At 42.6% G+C, this 19,490-nt stretch overlaps 1 protein-coding gene across 1 annotated transcript in view; it reads right to left on the reverse strand.

Moving 5' to 3' along the window:
- The window catches only part of LOC134423508 (glypican-5-like), a 376,790-nt gene that overhangs the window by 286,056 nt on the left and 71,244 nt on the right, over positions 1-19,490 (reverse strand). Inside the window, exon 3 of the mRNA XM_063166493.1 lies at positions 6,286-6,980. Within this exon, the coding sequence (XP_063022563.1) occupies positions 6,286-6,980 (695 nt within the window). The remainder of the gene's footprint in view (positions 1-6,285; positions 6,981-19,490) is intronic.

The raw sequence follows: 19,490 nt of genomic DNA on the forward strand, positions 1-19,490 counted from the left end.
GTTCTCCAAAGTCTCCAGGAGTGTTTTATGATACCATTCAATGTCATTAATCAAGTGGTTCATTACAAGCTGGCAGAAACTCTTTGTTGCTGTGAACTCACTCAGCACAAAGTTATTTTGTTCATAGTACTGCCACTTCCTTTTCAAATTTGTAAGGTTACTGTGCATCAGCCTCCTGCTGCTGCAAATTTGGCACTCTTTTCTCTGAGCTTTTCTTTCTCTAAAGGTGACCATTTAAAAGATCTTGGGTCTTTTCTTTTTTATTTCTGCATTCCTCATAATTTAAGACACCTGAGTTATTTTCTGTAAGCCTTCCAGAGACTAATGAATTTTTACCAGAAAATTTATAGTAAGATTTTATATTTGTTTTCCCCAAAGGTCCCTCCCCTGTAAGTTCTGGCTCAAGGCCACTGCAGTAACACAGGCATTCCAGGATACCCCAAGTGTGTTTTTCCACTGGCAGATGCCCCCTTCTGTCCTTAAACTGAATCTAGAAGAAATCTATATATTTGCTTGTTCAGTGCAAAGGTCCCATATGCTGCTTCTCAGCAGGGATCATCTGTTCTGCTTAAATGCAACATTTAAACCCACTGATGGGAAGAGATTGATCAGCCAGCCACCAAGAACAACCATCTATCTACGTGTATTTTCTGTTTGGTCTTTTTTTCACTGCCCTAAGCTCTAATTTGCTGTTAATTCTGTGTCATTTGCCTCCCAGGTCCCAGTGACACTCCGAGCTGCACAGGCATGGAAAGCCCAAATCCTTTGTCTGCATTTTCTCTGTCAGCAAGGACAGCAGACCTTGCTGGAAGTTTTCACCTTCTCGTGCCTTTCTTGCATTTCTTCTGAGCCACATGAACTTTTAAGAAACAACACTCAAATGATCTGCCAAAAATAGGCATCAGAAAGTCTCTTTCATTACAACCTGAAATCAGACCCTTTAAAATACAAATGGTATTTAGTGGATATTTTCTCAATACTATCCATCTTTCTCCTTGATGTCATAGAAAGGTTGTCATTGATTTTGCTCCAATTTTGATCACAATCATAATTTCTGTGCTTCCTGACACTCTTGCAATTCCATGCATCTTGCATCTTAAACATCCTTTTCTGTATTTTTCCTGCCTCTAGCTGCTCCTCCTCCCAAAGTTTCTTCTTCTATCACTTTTTATATCACTGTTATCACATTAATTGCTGAGCTTGTCTCCAAGAAATTAACTGCCTTGAGGCACATCGTTCTGCTTTCTCCTAGTGCTTAATCTCAGATCATATCTTGGTTTTATAATCCCTATCAAGCCTTTTATTAGCTTTTGCTTTTATTACCCCTAAAATCACAAAACACAATATGCTGGACTTTGCTCTTGCCTAACAGTCATCCATCCTAAAAACAGCAGGTCTGTGCCTTTTTACATTCTCCTCATTTAATGCTTTCTCAGCCATTAGAACATTAGCAACAAGATAAATACTTTATGTGTATGAACTCCATACTTTATGTGTATGAACTCCTTGCAGTTAGAACACAGAGAATTACCAGATGTGCCTTCCCACATTCCAAATATTCTGCTAGCACACCCCACTTTGCATTTCCCATCCCTTTGCATTCCCACCACAGGCAAAGGGATTCTGATCCAGAGACAGGAGAGAACCTCTGGAGCCATGAAATGGCAAAGGAAATCTGAAGGGAAGGAGAATGGAATGGAAAGGAAAGGAAAAGGGGAAAGGAAAAGAAAGAGAAGGGAAGGGAAGGGAAGGGAAGGGAAGGGAAGGGAAGGGAAGGGAAGGGAAGGGAAGGGAAGGGAAGGGAAGGGAAGGGAAGGGAAGGGAAGGGAAGGGAAGGGAAGGGAAGGGAAGGGAAGGGAAGGGAAGGGAAGGGAAGGGAAGGGAAGGGAAGGGAAGGGAAGGGAAGGGAAGGGAAGGGAAGGGAAGGGAAGGGAAGGAAAAAGGGAAAAGGAAAATCAAAGGAAAGGCCATCAAAGGAAATCAAAGGAAAGGAAATCAACGGAAATCAAAGGAAAGGAAATCAACGGAAATCAACAGAAATCAAAGGAAATCAAAGGAAAGCCAAAGGAAATCTGTGCCTGGGCAGGGCAGCAACTCCTGAGAGCCCCTGGTGCAGCAGGAAAGCCATGCCACAGATGAGGGTGCCTGGCAGAAGCAGCAGTGCCACTGTGGGGACAGGATGGCCAAGCCTCACTGGAGGCCCAAAGTGAAGCACTCAGACCTGGAGCTGGAGGGACTGGCCAGATTCCAGCCATTTGTGATCCAACAGAAATCCTCACTCTGATCCCACCCCAGACACTCCTGCTGGAGTAGGATGCAGGTCCCTGCTGGCCCTACGGGACCATGGAACAGCTCAGTGGGATGTGGCTCCGGGGGTGTGGGCACTGTTGGTTACCCCACCTGCTGATACACCTGCACCACAAGCCCTTCAGAACTGCCTCTCCTCCTCCTCACCTCTTTATTTCAGTTGAGAGCAGTTTACTTTCACTCTGAATAAAAAACAAAATTAACATCAGCAACCATGTGTAAGTACAGAGCTTGTACAGCAATACAGAAACTGAACACATGAAAAAGGAGACCAGCTTTAAAACACAAAGGCAGAAAAAGAAATAAACAAAGAGGAAGATGCTAAGGAAGGGTAAGGCAAGTTGGTGTGTGTGGCTGGCACCACGGGGCAGCCAGGGCTCCTAGCAGGAGGAAGGACAATTAGATTGAGCAGATGAAAGCAAGGATGCTGATTGCTGGTGCTGCAGACCCGGGCTGGCCTGCATTAGGCTAAGTAAGCTGGATGCAAGCCAGCATCATTGAACAAATGGCATGGCACATCCCCAGGAATCTGAGCAGAGATTACCAATATCTTAAAGGTGACCTCTCACACTTGCTATCCCAGCAAATCAGGCAATTCTCTTGGCTGTAATGGACAAGATCAGCAGAGGCCACTCTCCTGAAGTTGTGCACGCCTCATACAAATAGGATTTTTAGTTTTAGATTTAATATCAATTGACTGCACCTCATTTGAGCAAAGTATCCTAAGTGCTTTATTGGTTTATTTCAGCCCTTCCCCATATTAAAGAAAACATAATCTAACTTTCCATTATTCATTACCATCCACGCAGGCAACAAGAGAAAAAAAGAACCCTAATTTTTAGCCATATTGTCTATTAAAAATGTTAAATGTTTCCTAAAAGGGCAGGCACATTAATTAAGGCTGCCTCAGGATAAATGAAGATTACTAGGACTGCTCTGCTTTCCTGGATGAGTTTTCCATTATAATCAAATGAAACCAATTACTGCATTTGTAATGGAAACTACCTAAGCTGAACATTTCCACTTTTGCAGAAGCTGGGGAGTACAGTGCCCAAACAAAAAAAGGTCCCCAAACACTTAGGAAAGGAAAAGAGAATAAAACTTTTCTGGGGAAAACAAAGAATCCTGAAAGTAAAACCATAAGTAAAACACTGGGTACAAATCAAATGGCCCCAGTGTAATTGAGAATCACAGCCTGGATTCCCAGAAGCCATCTCCAGCAGGAAATCCTGGACCTGAGCACTGAACTCCTTTCCGCTGCTTCCCAGGAGAAAATAAAGCCTAATTAGGCTCAATTTTCTAAATAATGGCTATCCTCTGCAACTAATCAGGAAAATTTTAAACCAGTATCAGATGACTGCTTGTTCAAATAGTGAAACAGGCTCTGTCTTCTAAATATCATCTTACTCTGCAGGCACCTGAAAGGATTGAGGGTAACACACACACTGAGGCATAGCTTTTATTTTCAAACATCCTTTGCCATCCTACTGAGCAGCCCCTAGAACAGCACACAACTGCACCTTCTTCTGCACATGGAGGTTCTGCCAGTGACAGAAAGCAAAGATAACTTCAGGGAAAAAAGAATTAATGGAATTTCAAACATAACAGCCTATTCTGAACTTATTCCAAATGGAAGAAGGCAAATGTTTAAAGGTATTGCTAGGGAACTAAGAAGGCCACAAATAAAATTATTTGAATAATCTTTAAAGAGAGTCTGGAGCCTGAAAGACACTTGAGAGAGAATGCTACTTCCAAATCACCTAAAAGCAACACACTCATTGAGTTCACCCATGATTATCCAATATTCACCTGGACCATGAATTGTACCCCAGTAAGCTAAGCAAAAGCACATTAATTATGAGGCTGATAAAGGCAATGCAGAGTTGTGTTTTAGCATTCTGTCCATGAAATCAGCAATGAAGCTCTACAATGATTTTAGAGGTATTCATCTATAGTCAGATAAAAACAGTAATGGTGTATTTTGATTTCTGGTTCCCTTTTAGACTCATTTAAAAACAACTTCTGAGTGAAAATAGGGGCAGAGGCAGGAACATTGCACACAACATGTTCTAAGTTTAACACTCCTCCATGGGGAACATTGTGACACCACCAACAGACTTTAGCACAATGCAGACCTGCAGCACCTGCAGGCTCCAGTGCCCACTATCCTACCCAAGAACCTGGAAAAATTTCATAAAGGTTTTCCACGTTCATCTCTGAATGTCAGATAAACTAGCAAGTTTGCCATTCATGAAAAGGAAAGGGAAGCTGAGGCAATATGAACTGAGTTTTAACTAAAATACAAAGTGAAATTCTATCAGATTACAGCTAGTAGTTGGGGTTTTTATAATTTATGTGTTATACTGACTCTAGGTGTGACTCCCAGTGAAGGGAGCTACAATATTAGAGATTTTGGAAGGCTGCAAACATAGAAGCATTTTTCTCCTATTAAAAAAAACCTTCCATTGTTTAGAATAAACTCGGCCACAGCTTCTTTCTGTGGAATCTCTAGACTACCTTCTCTCTTACATGATGTGGTGACCAAAGTTCTACACAGAAATTACGTATTTAAATTTGTGCATTTTTATCTCTGCTCTCTCCAAGAATTCCTTTACTTTAAAGACAGGCAGATGTACCTGCATTTTTTAGATTAGTCTTTCTACCCTACTTAAGGCCACACTGATACATTTTTTAACCTCTGACAGTTGTGTTAACTTCCTACAGTCATAGGCAGCCGCATCATCAGTCATTTCAGTAATTCCTATCCTAATCTCCAACACCTTGAGAGAACACCTGCCAGTCATATGCTGCTATTATTTATGTGACAGTTCTACCATCCTAGTTCTTTCCACTTAATCTACACCACTCGCAAAGCTGTTTCCAATTCAAGTGCATTTTTATCCTTTACTTATGCAAGTGCTGCCAAATAAGTCTGAATGTTTTCACGCTCTTTTCCCAACTTCTGTATGATAGGTGTGCTTATTACAGACCTGTACTCCCTTCCTGATGTCTCAGTCAACACAAAAGTAAAGGGACTGTAAAATTGTCAAAGTCAATTATTTTGCCTTTATTTAAAAGCTCACTTTTCAAGCCTTTATAGCAAATCCTATGGGATGTCCCCACATGCTACAATTACATGCCAAGATTACACCTGATTGATATCCAGTATCAGTTTTTGTTTAGAAAACAAAATTGTGAAAATCAATACTTCTGTCTTTATTTTAAAGCTCGCTTTTGTAGGCCCTTACACAAAATCCAGTGGGAAGTCCTCACATGCTACAATTACATGCCAGGATAACACCTGATTGATATCCAGTATCAATTTTTGTTTAAAAAACTGTGCAGACAAGGCAGAGTGTGATGGTGTTCACAGGGTTTCTTGGATTGGGAAGAGACGTAGATCAGACTCCATGTTTCAAAAGGCTGATTTATTATTTTATGATATATATTACATTAAAACTATACTAAAAGAATAGAAGAAAAGGTTTCATCAGAAGGCTGGCTAAGAATAGAAAATAAAGGAATGGTAACAAAGGTTTGTGGCTTGGGCTCTGTGTCCAAGCCAGCTGACTGTGATTGTCCATTAATTAGAAACAACCACATGAGACCAATCCCAGATGCACCTGTTGCATTCCACAGCAGCAGATAACCATTGTTTACATTTTGTTCCTGAGGCCTCCCAGCTTCTCAGGAGAAAAAATCCTAAGGAAAGGATTTTTCATAAAATTCTCTGCAACAGCAGAGCTCTCTGCTTTACTGGGTTCCTCCCAAAGAAACAAATCCCCCCAACCCCTTCATTTCAAAGCAGACTCTACTGAACTCCACCATAATTCTGTGTAAAGTCTGCATGGATTACTAGACACAGATCTAGCTAAACACTAGAAACTGCTGCAAAGACAACACCAACTTGTTTAAATGTTTATCCACAGAAGGAGGGAACTGATAAATGTGAATGACCAGTAATGAGGGAGCACTTACTGTGGCAGAGAGCTGCGGTCCATTGAGCTGTGCGTGCAGCACGGCCTCGTTGATGGAGCTCCAGATGCCCGCCAGGGCCGTTTCCAGCTCGTGCGAGGCAGCCATTTCACTGGTGAGATATTCCAGCGTGGAGATGAACTCCCTCCACTGGGCATCCAGCTCTGCCACGCTGGCCAGGCAGCCCCTCATGACGTTGAGGCAGTACCCCACGCAGGGCCTGATGAGGGTGAGCCCCTGGCAGTGCGGGCAGTACTGCATCCTCACCAGGGCCCGGCTGCACTCCTTGCTCAGCGCCGCGTGCTCCGTGCTGTTGATCACCTCGATGCCCAGGCTCAGCGCCTGGCTCAGCATCCTGCTGGCCCACAGAGATCTGGACAGCTCTGTAACCATGTTTTTAGAGTAGTGTCCAAAAGGATTGATGTCTTGCCTTGTAAGCCGCAGACACTCGGTGTAGTCCTCTGACAGATCTGTAATTCCCGGGTTTATGAGCCGGCTGTACACCAGAGGAAAGAGGCTGTCAAAGAACCGCAGAACTGCGCTTTCCACCGTGGTCTCTGCACCCAGAATGTAGAGAGAGATGTCTGTAAAAAGCTCCTTAACAGGCTCTGCTGCTTCTTTTGCCATAGGTCTGTAAGCTGTCTCAAACAGGGAACTCGTGCGGTTCTCAGCAAAGCGAAGCAAAGACTCAAAGGCCTCTAAAAGGGGGCAGGGGAGAGAAAGAACCAAAGGTTAATGGCAGGCACCTGAAATCTCAGTCACAGGACTAACACTGTCCTGAACAGGAGCATCAGTAGTTACATGGAATCTGCAATATCAATGCAATAGGTGGTAATACAGCTTTCAGCAGTAATGTGATTAAAGGGACCCTGTGTGTAATGAAGGCAACACTTAACAATTGTTTTTCTTAAAAAAAAGATGACTCTGTTCTCACTAGCCAGACCCTGATCCACCAAGGACTCACACAGATTCCAGGCCAGGCCTGGAGCACAGTCCAGGGCATGCAAGGTGGTTTTTAGAACTCACACTGCATTTGGGCAGTTCAGCTGGGTACACTTGCAAAGCATCCCTCAGCTCAATTGTGAGGCAACTGGATACACACAGAAGCTGAAGGTTTTGTTTCACAATTCTTGAGTAGATGGCTGAGAGGCACTTCTTGCAAAGTACAACTCCAAAAGGAAGGAAAAGCATATTGCTGTGTGAACAAATTCTCTCCCCATTAACACTGGCCATGTCTGGACACCAGCCAGTGGTTGGGGAGGACTTGACATCATGTCCACTATGACCCAAAGCCAAAGTGAAATAAACAAATCAGGAAAACATTACACCATTTCTGAGTGGCCTAAGAAAAAAATAATATTTAAGGAGTTCCACAGTTAACACATTTCAAATGGCACATGGCAAGTATTATACACCCAAACCACAGACTGGGGTGCTAGAATTCATGGCCAGGGCAAGGAAAGGATCATTTTTCCAGATTATTTTTAATGACACAGAAGACAGTAATCCACACCATTCCCAGTGCTTTCTTTGGAAGCTCTCCAACAAAAAGCCTCTGACATAAATCATCCTTGCACTCCTCTGGGTGGCAAGCAGCTCCAGGCGAGGCAGATGTGTCACTCCATTCCTCCTGAGGCCTGGCCAGCTAATGGGGTTTGGTCTAATGCTCCTCTCCATTCATGGCAACGTGGCTGTGTGATTCCCTGCTCTGCAGCACAGCCCCAGATCACCCAGAGATCAGCCCCACAACACACAGCTGCGGATGAGCACAGCCTGGCAAGGTTCTGCAGCAAAGCCTGCACTGTGCCATCCCTGGGACAGCTCCCTGGGCAGCTGAGTCCTGCTAGGATTGCATTACAATCCCTTTTAGCACAAAGCGTGCTTCAACTACACTGACAACACAGCACAGCTCACCCGACAGCCATCAGCAGCATTTTGCACACACACGCTGCAAAAAATCCCTTCAGCACTCACACTGGGATTACAGCAGCTAATAGCTTGGAAGGGCTTATAAAATCCTAGAAATTAATGAAGCAGATACACTCCAGTTAAAAAAGACCACAGTATATTCTTGGCAAGGAAACACCTTGCCAAGTTTCAGACTGAAGCAGAGCTGACAACAATTCTGAAAATTGGATCCAGGGTAGGAATCTTGACACAACCTAAACTGTGGTTTGTTGTGTGCTACTGCATGTCACAGACATCTTTTATGAAAAATTCTTTCTTTAGGATTTTTCCTCCTGAGAAGCTGGGAGGCCTCAGGAACAAAATGCAAACAATGGTTATCTGCTGCTGTGGAATGCAAGAGGTGCATCTGGGATTGGTCTCATAGGGTTGCTTCTAATTAATGGCCAATCAGTCAGTTGGCTTGGACTCTCTGTCCCAGACACAAGCCTTTGTTATTCATTCTTTCTTTTTCTATTCTTAGCTAGCCTTCTGATGAAATCCTTTCTTCTATTCTTTTAGTATAGTTTTAATATAATATATATCATAAAATAATAAATCAGCCTTCTGAAACATGGAGTCAGATCCTCATCTCTTCCCTCATCCTCAGACCCCTGTGAACACTGTCACAACTGCACACTGTTAAAAGAGGTTTTTGTTTGCCACATCACCTCTGTATGTTTATTTCTAAAGGAAACCAAAACATTGTTTTTATAGTACTAAAAAATCAATAGAAATATTACAAAACATAAAAACAGTTGTTTAAGTTTCCTCCCTATGCATGGTCCCTTACAGATATTCAGCTTATCATTAAATTATGGGAGCAGGGACTGCTGTCTGCAATGCCAGCAATCTCACACTCTTCCTTTATCTGCCATATCCATAAAGGCACAACTGCAGGCATCACTCTCCTTACCTGAAAACTAAATGAAATTCATTTATCAATGTGCTAGTGTCATTATTTTCCCAAGAAAATAAAAGCCTCAGTGAAACATACAACCAAACCATCCATTGGCACATACATCCCAAAAAAAGAGATTTCAGCAGATTCCTGGGATACTAAGTTGCAGGCTAGAAACCATGTAGCATTTTATTTTCAAACCTCTTAACTGTGAAAATTCTGCATTCTATTAAATAAAACTCTGCATTATTCTGAGACAAGCGTGAAATCATGATATATAATAATGACATTTATTTTTCATGGTGTAAGGGAAAAATTGTGATAACAAATAGCTTCATTCCTCCTACAAGAAGAGCCCTCACACCAAAAACATGGCACAAAAATACTGTCTGGGATTACAGATATGCTGCAAACCCCTGTAAGGCATCATTGCTTCCTTATAACCACTGGTCAGACACGAAACGTGACTTGTGCCTGAGAGTAATTACATTTCAGAAGGAAATATGCAGGTCTTTTTCCATTTTGAAGGCATTAAGAGGTGTTTGAGATAATCAAATTACTGTTCTTAGGCCTTTAAATCAGAAATTGTTTAAAGGGACTTCATGCAGTCAAATTTGGCAACAATGGACAGCTTGAGTTGTGGCTGTATAGAGCAGGAGCTGCTGAGGTGATGAATTATCTTCTTTTTAGTGCTCTTTGTGTGGTACTTTGTACAAAGTTTCTAAACTCCAAGGAAGGTTTATCATATCTGCAAGACCAGCTTCTCATCTATGCTGTCAAATACAGCAAACTTCAGGCAATTATGAACTCACAAAAAGCTGAATTCTGTGCCTAAAGATACACTGGGAGAATTATTTGATCATCTTTCACTGCCTTTGGCTTCAACACAACCCTACCCAGCAGCATGGAATATATTGCAAATATATCAATTTTGAACAGAAATAAGCCTTAACTGAAATAATCCAACACTTGATGAAAATATCAAATTTAGAAGTTTTTTGTCTTCCACTTGTATTAAAACAAATATGAAGGTGGAGAGCAAGGTTTGTTCCCATGCTGCTGAAAAATCCCTTTTTGATTTAAGACTACAGGAAAAGTGAAATGACAATTAGTTCTGAATTTTGAACGCCCACACTCGTGACTACTTAATGAAAGGCTGCATCACCTTCCATGGGGAGAATTTTGTTCAAACCATGTGCTCACGGATGATAGTCATCACCTCTCTGCCTGGAAGGCTGTGCAAGATTTCCAATGGAAAGGGGCTCAGTTTGGTATTAATTCCTCAGAGGTAATGCAGTTAATACGTGTAATTAATGCAGATATGCTTGCACCTTACAGCCCTGCAAGAATTAGTCACAGAACAATTGCAAGTGGGACAGATTGAGGAATCATTCAGCCCCTGGAATATCCCTGTTTTTGTAATGAAAAAGAAATCGGGAAAATGGAGACTTTTACAAGATTTACGGCAGATAAATGCTGTAATGGCAACAATGGGAGCTTTACAACCAGGCCTTCCTACACCTACAGTGATTCCACAGGAATAGCAAATAGTTTTCATTGCTTTGAATGATTGTTTCTTCACTATTCCATTGGCTGAGCAAGACAAAGAAAAATTTGCTTTTACTGTGCCTTTCACAAATCAGGCTGAACCCAATGAAAGATATCAATGGAGGGTATTCCCCCAAGGCATGAAAAATCCCCCAATTTGTCAATGGTTTGTGGCACAGGCCTTGTCAAAAGTCACTTGACTCCAGCGCAGCCGCTCAAACCCAGCTCACCCCTGGAAGTGCCCATCTGTCCTGCTGGGGTCATGGAATGAGCTGTGGGCACAAGCCCAGCTCAGAATCCATGCTGGGTCTGCTGCTCCCGTGGCAGCATCCACAAGCATCCCCTGTGCTGGGCTCCAGCTGCTGCCATCCCTCAATGCACCCAAACTGCATGATGCTCACTCTGACACGCTGTCCTGGCTTGACTTTATCATGCTTTTAACCCCAATTGTCCATTCTTTTTATGCTGAATAAGAAGTTTTGCACCTTCAGGATGTGAAAAATGCATGTATTTTATGACTGGCTTTTCGCAAATATTAAAATGAATATTATATGTGTTGTGTTAGAAAGTAATGTTGTATTAATTCTCTTAAGTACTGTGTTAAATATAGTTTTAGGTTATAAAAAATGTTAAAATAGAAACTATGCTATATAGGATACTTTTTTAAAGAAAGGACTCACAGCAACATAGCAGCCACAGGACACCTGAATCTTTCAGAGAAAGAATTTATTGCCCCATTATCAGAAGAAATGAACTTCTTCCTGCCTCAAGGGCACCATCAGGATTCAGAGGAAGAAGCTGACACTGCCCAGACAGAATCCTGTGTTTGAATGGAATTTATGCATCATGCATGAGGTGTATGAATATGCAACAGGCTGTTGTTTTTAAGGGTTAATCCTCTGTTAATGGGTGTCCTTTTTCGGGCTAGTGCTGCCCATAAAAAGGTACCCAGACATCCATAACTCTTTGTTTCCATTGTCGTAATTCATATTGTCCAAATTATTATTACTCTAATTGCATTACTCTTTTTATAACCATTTTATTACTATTGAACTTTAAAAATTTTAAAATCAAGTGACTGGCGTTTTTCACAAGGACTTGTTCTAGAGAGTGAAGAGGGGAGAGAAGAAGCTCAGTTTGTTTTCAGACACTGCACTCACTCCTCCACATTCCTGCTCCTGCACTGTGCTGTCTGCGGATGGACAGACAGCAGGACAGAGCTCTCCTTTGCTTTTAGTTAGTTTAGCTAGCTGAGGCAGAGAAGTTCCCTGACTGTGGGGTTTTTCCCTTTTCTTTGGCCCTGTTTACCCTGCTCTGGATGAACACCCAGGGCAGCACCGGCAGCTGCACCTGAGGCCACCGGGCCGGGCCTGGCCTGGACACTTCCAGCACTGAGGGACTGACCAGAGCCTGAGTGAGCTGAGCTGCAACCCAGGGAGGGACTGTCTCACTTTGTCATCTCTTTTGGAGCAGCAAGGGGTTTTAATATTGTTTGTGTTTTATTGTTTAATAAACAAGGTTTTTCCACTTTTCTCCAAGGAGGTATTTTCTCCCGAACCAGTGGGAGGAGAGGCCAATTGAATCTGCTTTTCTGGAGAAGACCCTTTGGGGGTTCTCTCCAAAATTTGCCCTGAACCAGGGAAACACACACATGAAGTGTAGAACAAAACTCTCCAGCTAGGCAAAGTCAGAAAGGGATATGTTTATTGAAAGCACTGGGCACAAGGGGAGTAATTTCCCAAAGGCATGTGCAAAACATCATAGGCACCGGGCTCTCTATTTATCTAAAAAGTATAATGACCCATATAATCACCCAAAATGCCTAACACATATTCATTACCTAACCCCACCTATCCCTGCTTTGTATTAAATGTATTTAAATGGGTCCAAAGTTCTTTTTACGCCTGCGCAGTATCCTGATTGAATTGGGGAGGTGGATTTGAAATGAGTGGGTTCTGAAATGGGACAGTGGGTTTGAAATGGTATGGTGGGTTCTGGAATGGGTCAGCGGGTTCTGAAATGGGTCAGCGGGTTCTGAAATGGGGCAGTGGGTTCTGAAATGGGACAGTGGGTTTGAAATGGGGTGGTCGGTTCTGAAACAGGACACTGGATTCTGAACTGGGACAGCGGGTTCTGAAATGGGACAGTGGGTTCTGAAATGGGTCAGTGGGTTCTGGAATGGGTCGGTGGGTTCTGGAATGGGTTGGTGGGTTCTGGAATGGGGGTCTGCTGAGGTCAAAGTGACCCTTTGCTTTTGCCTTGTTGGCAGGCTTTGGGCCCCTTGGCTATAGCCCAAGTTTCGGGGCCCAGGTGCAGCCACGGTCCTCTTCTTTTCCACAATTAAATCTTCATCCCATCCTGCTTTTTTAAGCACATAAAGACAGGCAGGTGATATATAACCCTAGCTTTAACTACTTTATCTGCTAATAATTAACTATCCCTTATTATTTCTACTCTTCTTGCTATACTCTGAATTGTTTCTATCCCCCCTACTTAATCTAGCTAAACTTTTAAACTCTTTCAGTTTGTTTAAAGCCTTGATTCACACACAGATTGTGACAAACATTGCTTTGCAGGTACAGCATTAGTGCTTGTTGATCCCAAGCATGGCAAAGCGTGGTTTGGAGCAAGACAGAAAACACAAGATACCGAGCACACTTCCCTTCTCCTCAGCCAGCAGCTACACCTCAAATTCCTCCTGCAATGAGAATCACAAAAATTCCTGACTTATCTCACACCAGCTTCTGCACTGTAACACTGCTAAGTTCTTCAGTGGGATTTAATGCTGGTTTAAATCCGCTGCACGTCACAAAATGCTGCAAGGATGGAAATGCTTCTGCTGAAGAATAGTGCTACAGGGAGAAACAAATACAGGAGGAATGTGTCAATCTGCTCAGTGCTGGGGTACCAGCATTCTCCAAATATCTCCTCTATTTTCCCACCACCTGGGGGTCTATTTGTGGAAAACCAGGTAGATATTAAGTTTCTCATGTCACATAAACACCACATTCACCAACTTGCATGATTTCCTTTCAGCAGGAATAGCTGCTTGAGTTTTTTAACTGCTGTCACCTCTATCTTAGTCTGTGCCGTTTCTCCTCCTGCACCCTTATCCTCCAGACAAGAACAAAAGATGCAGAAGTGTCACAGATCCATTTGCCACTCTTTCTGCCACAGAAATCTTCCTGGGTGTGTTTATTGTTGTCAGGCCCTGAGACAAACAGCAACACAAGCTCAAGGAGAGGTGTGAGCAGAGGATTCAGTGCAGTGCACAGAGCTGGTGTCAGAGCCTGCATTCAGGGCTGCCCTCATCTCATGAGCCCTGGATTCCTTGCAGAGCATGGGAGGCAGCAGATGTGGTCTCAGGAACACACACAGATAGGAGCTTTCCAAGAAAATCTGAACTGACATATGATAGCCATGCTTAGAGCAGGCTCATTTGCATTCCTCACTCCTACAAGATTTCCACAAACTATTGAGATTAAACTTTCACAAACTATTGGGAGCCTTATTCTGCAAGCAGCTGTGAGGTTCAGATGGAGAGCATTAGGCAAGGTGAAGCAACATCCACCTTGCTGGATTATGATTTACCCCCAAACCTACATTCTTTTCTCTCCAGAGATCCAACACAGAAATATTAGCATGGAAACAATCTCACCAAAACAAAGGCAACCTAAACACCAGATACCTCTGCCCACAGAGGATTATTTCAGAGTAGCTGAGGCTAAGATAATAATGCCTGAACCCAGAGTCCTAACACTCACTGCAAACCACAACATGCCTGTGTGAAAGGCAAGTCACTGCCACCAGACCTCTGTGCGCCACTCCAAAAGAAAAAAAGGAAACTTTTACATTATAAACATCACGAAAAGATTTAACAATGCTCAAAGCCCAGAACTATCTATACAGACTCTATACAGAAATAACATCTGTGTACATTCTAGATTTTGACTGTAATGACGAAAGAAGAATGACAAATTTAAGTAGCTCCATTATTTGTTTGGTCTCTTAGGACCACACTAATATTTGGCTCCTTTCCTTTCAACATCTTGCATTTATTACGCAGTTCCAGAATGAATGAAAGCTACACTTGGTTGAACAATGGCTTCCTTTTCATGCTTTCCTTTTCCAATCTTTCCATTAAGATTTCTGCATCTTTACAGCTTGCCAAAATAAAGAACAACATATTAATATTTTGCAGCAGTAGAATTTACAAACTGTTTGCAATGTGCTATGGGGAGAACAATGTACAAAGCAGAAAAATCACACCCAGACACGCATCTGCATGGCACACAAATAATAAAATTTGGGTGTGTGATGATTTCTAAACAAGTTTAAAAGAATATGAACAAAGAGTGCTTAAAAACCATCATTAAATGAGATGAACAGGAAAGGTTGGGTTTGGGGTTTTTTTTTTCAGATTACTTTATAAAAGGACGTAAGTGCAAAGAAAATTGTGTCATGTTTGCAAAGACAGAACTCAAAATCCATTCATTCATTCATTCAACTGCTTTTGTAAACAACTTTGTGTAACTTTCAGCTTAATTTCAATTCTGTGACATTTTGCTAGGGGCAAAATTTCCAAGCCTTCAAAGTTTCCTACTTATTTCCTTATTTATCCTCCTGCAGAACACAGGACCAAAGCTCTTTATTGATACCCTCCTTTCCCATGTGCCTTGCTAGTTTTAGAATGGCAACCTTCCTATACATAAACACAATTGCTCCTGATGAAGCTGATGAGAAATTGCATGTTAATAAACGCATGTTAATAAACACATGTTAATAAACATGTGTAGTGAGAGAATGATGTCTACCACATCCTGGCTGCCACATCACGAGCACTTGCAGGAAACACAGCAACCTTGCTCCAGAACCATTTTGGGCCAGAGAAAACCCTGGAAGTGCTCAGAAGCATCAATTGCTGCCAACTCACCTCCTGAAGCTGCTTTTAACAAGGCAGGGCCAAAACAGTTTCAGAAGTAAGCAAGCAACGTCAGTTTTGGCAAGAGGGGGGAAAAGAAGTTTGAATTTACTCACCTTGACAGTCTTTAGAGTTCATCAGTCCTTCACAATATAGACCAGATGGGAAAAAAAGCAGCTTTTCATTACTGTGCATTGGGGTGAGGTCTTTATTTAACAGCCTCCTCTTGTCTACATTGAGAACATCAGATAAATGCCCTGCTGTGTAGCTGCTGATAGAAACTTCTGCCCAAGCTGGAAAGAAGTCTGTGCCTCCTCTGTTCACACCCAAGAGCTATGGACACTGCTCATTAACCAGGAATTAATGAGCAGAATTATTTACAGGCCATTATTACCTCCTTTAAGCTACTGCTTGATCCCAATTGTAATTCAATACTGGTTTTAACTTTTAAAAACTTATGAGAAGTTGTAAGGGCTTTAAAAAGTTCTAGAAGTGAAACTTTGGGAGCATAAGAACAATTCCTTTCCTGGCCTTTCCTCCAGTGCTGTGAGCTGGGACAGGGGTTTGCCTCATGCATTGTGAGTGTCAGAGCAGCTGATCCCCACTGGAATTTGGGAATGTGGGCAAAGCCATGGCACTTGGGAAAAGCCATTTCCAAATGTTCTGCTGGAAGATTGACTTCCAAGAGCAGCTACAGGAAACACACTGTTGAAGGACCATCTGTCTTGGGATGAAGATTAGTCTTGCTTCTTTTATATGCACAAATCTATTCTGGCAGCCTTGGCACAGCTTTGCAATATAAATGAAATAACCACCCCCCTCAGACTGCTGCCCCAGCCAGCAAACCCACACCCTTGGCTCCATGACACAGTCCTACAGAACATTTCTTTCTTTTACTATTTCTTCTTCTACTTTTTTTTTGTAAATTTAAGCAGTTTATTATACATTCTTATACAGGGAGAAGAGGGGTGAAAATGCAGCTCCTTTTTGTGCCACTGATGTACACCAACTTTGGGTTCAAAAACAGAAATAACACCAGGTTTAAAGGAGGCTGACTGCTTTAGAGGCTGGTGAGGCAAAGGAAAAACAGGCAGTGGATGCACAAGCCCAGGAGATGCCTTAATAACAGCAGAATGGGCCAGCAATAACCACAATCATTTGTTCTGCTCTGGTCAGTTTGCCATGAAATCACAAATAATGGTTCCTGTAGGCTGTGCTGGGGAATGTATCCAAACTGCTGGAAGAGGAATGCACATATTCTTCACACTTAATGGCCTTGGCTTCATAATTTCTTCATCATTTCCAAATCAGCAATGCTTAACAAGTTACAACTACCTGCAAAACTATTGGCCAAAAACAGACCAGAGTGAGCTTTACACTCTGCTGCCCCAAAGCAATACTGCCCTTTTTAAAGAAAACACTACATGGAGGAGATTCTAGAAAATAATTAAGTTGTTACACTTCACAGAATCAGTTACAATTTGCTGGCTTGACTTCGACTGTTCACTTCATGTTTCACCTTCAGACTTTTTTTGTGAACACAATGAATGAGCTGGTAATTAAATTTAACTGTTTATTACTTCTGTATACTTGATTTCAGTACAGTTGTACATTATTTTATACACTGTAATGATGGGGTAAAATGACTTTTTTTCCAAGTGAGCAGTCTCAAGCAAAGCCGAGTCAGTTGGCTGGCAGAAAGCTGGAGCCCAGATGTGGAATTAACCTTTTGTGACACTGCTGGGCTTCTGCTGACAGATAAATAAAGCAAGGAGTTCTCTGGGAGTGTTTGTGCAGTAGGAGGCTGATGGACACCCAGCAGCAGCATGGTGAGATGATCCATAAGAGCAGGGAAAGCCCTGAGGAGAATGGCTGGATGTGGCACAGAGCCGCGGCTATCGCTCTAATTTGCCTCTCATCAAACACAACTCCTAAGGATGATTCATAAAATCCTTATCTGCCAAGTTCAAACCTGTCAGCTGTTACTTAATAATATCAATCCACAGTTTTAACAGGATTTGCACCAAGATAAGTGAGGAAAGAGCCACAGCTGTGCTTCAACACCATCATCTGTGCCCTTCACTGGCTTTCCAAGGACAAGTGATTAATAAAAACACTTCTCACAATCCATGAGGGGAAAGCCACAAGCAGTTATGTATCTCTAGGCAGTCAGCTGGTCACACAACACGTGAAGTTATCTGGAGGTTCAACAGCCAGAGCTATCTGATTTATCTGATCAGCCACCTACAGGGACAGAGATGACAGAAGTCACAGCTACAGAAGTCACAGCACAGAACTCCCAGGATGGATTCCAGCACAAAGCTCTTGCAAAGCAGCTCTGAATGACAACTCTGGAACCATCACTTTCTTTCAAGGCAGACCCATGGGAACAGTCTACCTTGCTTACATTAGGACTGATCTAATTAGTTTAACCAACCAAGTTTCTGCCACACAAAAAAAGCATCCAGTTTTGTTTTATGTACTGTTGCAAAGATGCACCATCAGCTCAGAAAACAACATATTTCCTTATAAAATAAAGTTTTCTGGTAAAAAGAAACAGTTTGAGCAGTATTTTCTTAGCACTGAACCATGGCTCAGGGGATGAGGTAAACCCCTGGTGGCTTTGCAAGTGAGTGTCTTGCTGTGGGGTGGGGTTGGATTTTTTACAAATTTTAGCACTGTTATAAAAACACAGCCTTTAAAAGTATGTTGGCCTAGCAATCCAAGATTTGCATGGTCCTAGACAGGATGAATGCTGGCTCTAAAAACTGGACTGGCCTCAGTTTGGACTCTTTGGAGTAGATGCCTGTGGCTCCTTGGAGTGAGCAGAACCTCCAGTACCAAAGGCCTGCACACTCTGTGTTCCTATTTTCAACACACAGTGGTTTATTCAGCTATAACTGCACACTTCTCAAGCTGACAGGGTTGGTACCCAAGCACACAGTGAAGGGTGGAGCTCAGGTACCATCTGATGTCTGATTCTGGGGTGACACTGCTCCTGGGGATGACACGTGTCACACTCTGGCACCCAAAAATGCCACTGCCATTGGGAGATGGTGCAAAACCCTTACCTTGTTCTTCCTGGGGTTCCAGAGTGTTTATTTTTCCACATGTTAAGCGGTTTTCCAGAGCTGAGAATCACTGCACTACACATGACAGCACAGGGGTAGCTGATAAATGAAAATAATGCCCATATTGCAATCTCTAGGATTACAACCTTCAGGTAATCTCTTCCCACAGACTGCTGGACAGAACAAAAGGGAATCACTTCTCCTTGGACTTCCCAAACTACTCTTATCAAAAGGACCTTTGGAATGAACTATTTAGTGTAGTTTCCAGAAATCTCTGTACATTCATGCCTGCTGTATGGGCTGGCTGGAGTGCCTGAGGCAGCACATCCTTTATCGTGGCACTCCAAATACTCTGGGCCTTTGTGGAGCAAAAAATCCCCTTAACTGGAACCTGTGCCTAGGTAAGGGTGAGAACAACATTTAAATGACAACATGTGCCAGGCATACACACAGACAAATATTCAGGAGCAAACAAGCAAGAGGACTGTGGCCAGAAAATCCAAAATGCAACTGTGGACACAGCTCATGTACAAGTAAAATGTGGCTGTGTAGAGATACTGCTGGTTGATATGGCTGGTTTACACTGCTTGAGGAGAGGGACTATTCAGATGAATACTAGACAAGAAAAAAAAAGGCCAAAAATTGCTTCTGCAGCCTTCCTGCAACTGAAAACCATGGAGAAAGTAAAAGCTGTGCCAAGAGTGCCCCGTGCCAGGCACTAATACCAGGGAGAGCAGATGCCATGGCTGGAGAAAGGGAGGGCATTTAACGCTGGTGGTCCCTGGGAGCCCAGACACTGCCCAGGGACACAATGGGGCTTGGC

Source organism: Melospiza melodia, chromosome 12, assembly GCF_035770615.1.
Source record: "Melospiza melodia melodia isolate bMelMel2 chromosome 12, bMelMel2.pri, whole genome shotgun sequence".
In the NCBI taxonomy this organism is placed as follows: Eukaryota; Metazoa; Chordata; class Aves; order Passeriformes; family Passerellidae; genus Melospiza; species Melospiza melodia.